This window comes from Mizuhopecten yessoensis, unplaced genomic scaffold (genome assembly GCF_002113885.1).
Source record: "Mizuhopecten yessoensis strain PY_sf001 unplaced genomic scaffold, ASM211388v2 scaffold2519, whole genome shotgun sequence".
In the NCBI taxonomy this organism is placed as follows: Eukaryota; Metazoa; Mollusca; class Bivalvia; order Pectinida; family Pectinidae; genus Mizuhopecten; species Mizuhopecten yessoensis.
This window is the reverse complement of record NW_018404586.1, coordinates 101,163-105,604: the sequence shown is the minus strand read 5'-3', so window position 1 is coordinate 105,604 and position 4,442 is coordinate 101,163. Positions and strand designations below refer to the sequence as shown.

General features: G+C 40.8%; 1 protein-coding gene across 1 annotated transcript in view; it reads right to left on the bottom strand.

The window, feature by feature from the left end:
* LOC110446104 overlaps nucleotides 1-3,799 on the bottom strand; it is an 11,227-nt gene extending 7,428 nt beyond the window's left edge. The window contains exons 1-3 of the mRNA XM_021491078.1: nucleotides 3,505-3,799; nucleotides 1,941-2,081; nucleotides 1,167-1,193 (exon numbers count right to left, since the gene is read on the bottom strand). Of these exons, the coding sequence (XP_021346753.1) occupies nucleotides 1,167-1,193; nucleotides 1,941-2,033 (120 nt within the window). The 5' untranslated portion in view covers nucleotides 2,034-2,081; nucleotides 3,505-3,799. The remainder of the gene's footprint in view (nucleotides 1-1,166; nucleotides 1,194-1,940; nucleotides 2,082-3,504) is intronic.
* Between the last annotated feature and the right edge of the window lie 643 nt (nucleotides 3,800-4,442).

The following is a 4,442-nucleotide window of genomic DNA, read 5'->3' as shown; positions in this document are numbered from 1 at the left end:
AGAAGAAGGATTTTAAAGAAGAATTTGCTATATTTCCCCTATTTGGCCCCGCCCCTCAGGCCCCTAGGAGGCCAGACCCACCATTTATACAAAATTGATTCTTCTTCACCCAAGGATGCTGCACATCAAATTTTGTTAAAATCCGCTCAGTGGTTCATTACTAGTAGTGTAAAGTTGACGGACGACGGACGACAGACGACGGACGCAGGACGACGGACGACGAACGCTGCGGTATGGCATAAGCTCACCTTGGTCCTTTGGACCAGGTGAGCTAAAAACGTCAGTTGTTCTGGACTACTAATCTTTTAAAGGAACAAGAGGCCCAGAGGGCCTGTATCGCTCACCTGAATATGTTTAAAATAATTGGTATGAAGTAGGTGCTGTAAGTACATATGAAATTTCAGAAAGATCCATACAGTACTTGNGACCAAATATGGAACAAATCCTTTCATTCCTACAGAAGAAGAAGGATTTTAAAGAATTTGCTAAATTTCCCCTATTGGGCCCCGCCCCTCAGCCCCCAGGGGGGTCACACCCACGATTTATACAAAATTGGTTCCCCTTCACCCAAGGATGCTTCTGACCAAATATGTAACAAATCCTTTCATTCCTACAAAAGAAGAAGGATTTTAAAGAATAATTTGCTATGTTTTGTCCTATTGGACCCCACCCCTCAGGCCCCTGTGCGGACCAGACCCACAGTTTAAACAAAATTGGTTTCCCTTCACCCAAGGATGCTTCAGACCAAATATGGAACAAATCCTTTCATTCCTACAGAAGAAGAAGGATTTTAAAGAATTTGCTGTATTTCCCCTATTGGGCCCCGCCCTTCACCCCCCAGGCAGGCCAGACCCATCATTTATACAACATTGTTCCCCTTCCCCCAAGGATGCTTTTGACCAAATTTGGTCAAAATCTGCTCAGTCGTTCATGACTAGTGGCGTTTTAAAGGAAAAGTTGACGGACGGACGGGCGGACGACAGACGACAGACGCTGCGGTATGGCATAAGCTCACCATGGTCCTTCGGACCAGGTGAGCTAAAAATTGTAACAGAAGGATGGATTGCAGGACAGGTGGATGGATAAACAAGGACAGGATGTACAACGGATGCTGCACGACGACATGAACTTGGTGACTCAGACAAGATCAGCTTAAACATTCTTACCTCTACGTCATATGCATGGTTTTCACCCTACAACAGAAAAACAATGATAAACAATATTAGCAAAGAATCATCTCATTTGCAACAATAATTAAAATATTCATAACAGATTTGTTAACACATGATGTATCAATACCTTTACCTGCAATTTAAACTAAAGATGATGTCTGTGTGTTAGATTACTGGTGAAGTCCTGAGTGCTATATGTTACCAGTGATGTTCTGTGCAAGTCTGTGTGCTACATACATTATTCTCGTTGTCCTGTGTGAGTCTGTATGTTACATACATTATTATTAATGTCCTGTGTGAGTCTGTGTGTAACATACATTATTATTTATTGTTGACTTCCTGTGTGAGTCTGTGTGTTACATACATTATTGTTGACTTCCTGTGTGAGTCAGTGTGTTACATACATTATTCTAGATGTCCTGTGTGAATCTGTATGCTACATACTTTAATTGTTCTAGATGTCCTGTGTGAGTCTGTGTGTTACATACAGTATTGTTAACTTCCTGTGTAAGTCTGTGTGTTACATACATTATTGTTGACTTTCTGTGTAAGTCTGTGTGTTACATACATTATTGTTGACTTCCTGTGTGAGTCTGTGTGTTACATACAGTATTGTTGACTTCTTGTGTGAGTCTGTGTGTTACATACATTATTGTTGACTTCCTGTGTAAGTCTGTGTGTTACATACAGTATTGTTGACTTCCTGTGTGAGTCTGTGTGTTACATACATCAATGTTGAATTCCTGTGTAAGTCTGTGTGTTACATACATTATTGTTGACTTCCTGTGTAAGTCTGTTAATCACACCATTAGACAGCATCAGGATCCCCATCATGTCCCTCTCTGCCTCATACAATAACATCTCTGTACAGGTGGGGATTTCCTGGGTGGTTTACACTGGGGGCATCACCTGCAGTGAAATATATGTCCACAAAACTTACACTGGGGGCATCACCTGCAGTGAAATATATGTCCACAAAACTTACACTGGGGGCATCACCTGCAGTGAAATATATGTCCACAAAACTTACACTGGGGGCATCACCTGCAGTGAAATATATGTCCACAAAACTTACACTGGGGGCATCACCTGCAGTGAAATATATGTCCACAAAACTTACACTGGGGGCATCACCTGCAGTGAAATATATGTCCACAAAACTTACACTGGGGGCATCACCTGCAGTGAAATATATGTCCACAAAACTTACACTGGGGGCATCACCTGCAGTGAAATATATGTCCACAAAACTTACACTGGGGGCATCACCTGCAGTGAAATATATGTCCACAAAACTTACACTGGGGGCATCACCTACAGTGGAGAATATGTCCACAAAACTTACACTGTGGGCATCACCTGAAGTGGAATATGTCCACAAAACTTACACTGTGGGCATCACCTGAAGTGGAATATGTCCACAAAACTTACACTGTGGGCATCACCTGAAGTGGAATATGTCCACAAAACTTACACTGTGGGCATCACCTGAAGTGGAATATGTCCACAAAACTTACACTGTGGGCATCACCTGAAGTGGAATATGTCCACAAAACTTACACTGTGGGCATCACCTGAAGTGGAATATGTCCACAAAACTTACACTGTGGGCATCACCTGAAGTGGAATATGTCCACAAAACTTACACTGTGGGCATCACCTGAAGTGGAATATGTCCACAAAACTTACACTGTGGGCATCACCTGAAGTGGAATATGTCCACAAAACTTACACTGTGGGCATCACCTGAAGTGGAATATGTCCACAAAACTTACACTGTGGGCATCACCTGAAGTGGAATATGTCCACAAAACTTCAGCTTTAAATGGATTATAAAATTTCAATTGAATATGTGCATCATGCAGTTGATAATTTGCTTGAAGATTTTATTTACAGAAAGTGATACGTTCAGAAATGAAACGAAAGAATATTTTCCGTGATTAGAAATGTTCATAACCTTTGAAAAGAAAATCATGATATTTCTGTTTAAATTTGAAAAATATGTTTTCTATAAACCTTACCCTAATTGATAACTTACCTTGACAGAATTTGTGACAGTTGAGACACTGCCCTAATTGATAACTTACCTTGACAGTGTTTGTGACAGTTATGACACTGCCCTAATTGAAAACTTACCTTGACAGTGTGTGTGACAGTTGTGACACTGCCCTAATTGATACCTTCCCTTGACAGTGTTGGTGACAGTTGTGACACTGCCCTCATTGATAACTTACCTTGACAGTGTGTGTGACAGTTGTGACACTTCCCTAATTGATAACTTACCTTCACAGTGTTTGTGACAGTTGTGACACTGTCCTAATTGATAACTTACCTTGACAGTGTTGGTGACAGTTGTGACACTGCCGTAAAAGTCTTTGATAGCAACAACTATATCCACTTTGTAGTCATTATTAGGATTCCCATCACCCAGCATCACCTCCGGAGCTGTAGCCCACGATCCCAGTACACGGAAAAATGGAGTCATCTTGTACTCCCTACTGGTGTTCATGGCAAAGTAAAAGGTGAATTCATAGTTGCGGGTGTATTGTTGGTCTATGGTGCTGTCTCTGGCCTCCTGATCCCCTTCATCAAGCCAGCCAGTGCAAGACACGATAAACTTACTTCTGAAAGCTGTCCCTGTGGTGATAAGAGAATCAGTAAACTGTGTAGAAAGATAGAGGTTATATTACTTCAAACGGGTCATAAGTCTTGTGTTGTCATTTTATTTATAGACTATTTTGTTCTTACACTTCCATATCAATACTTCATAGGTGTGTGCTAACAAACGAAGAAACAAATACAAAAATTTCAAACGAGAACACTGACCATCAGGGAGAACACTGACCATCAGGGAGAACACTGACCATCAGGGAGAACACTGACCATCAGGGAGAACACTGACCATCAGGGGAGCCCTTTTGAGTACATGCTGCACTACATACATACAATTTGTATAACGACTCTTCAAAATTAGGTACAGAAGAATGCCATGACACCTGACAATATACAGAGAGATTCCTATGGGGGTTACAACTGAACAACAAACCAGTGTATGTGTTACTGTTAAATAACAACAAACCAGTGTATGTGTTACTGTTAAATAACAACAAACCAGTGTATGTGTTACTGTTAAATAACAACAAACCAGTGTATGTGTTACTGTTAAATAACAACAAACCAGTGTATGTGTTACTGTTAAATAACCACAAACCAGTGTAGGGGTTACTGTTAAATAACAACAAACCAGTGTATGTGTTACTGTTAAATAAC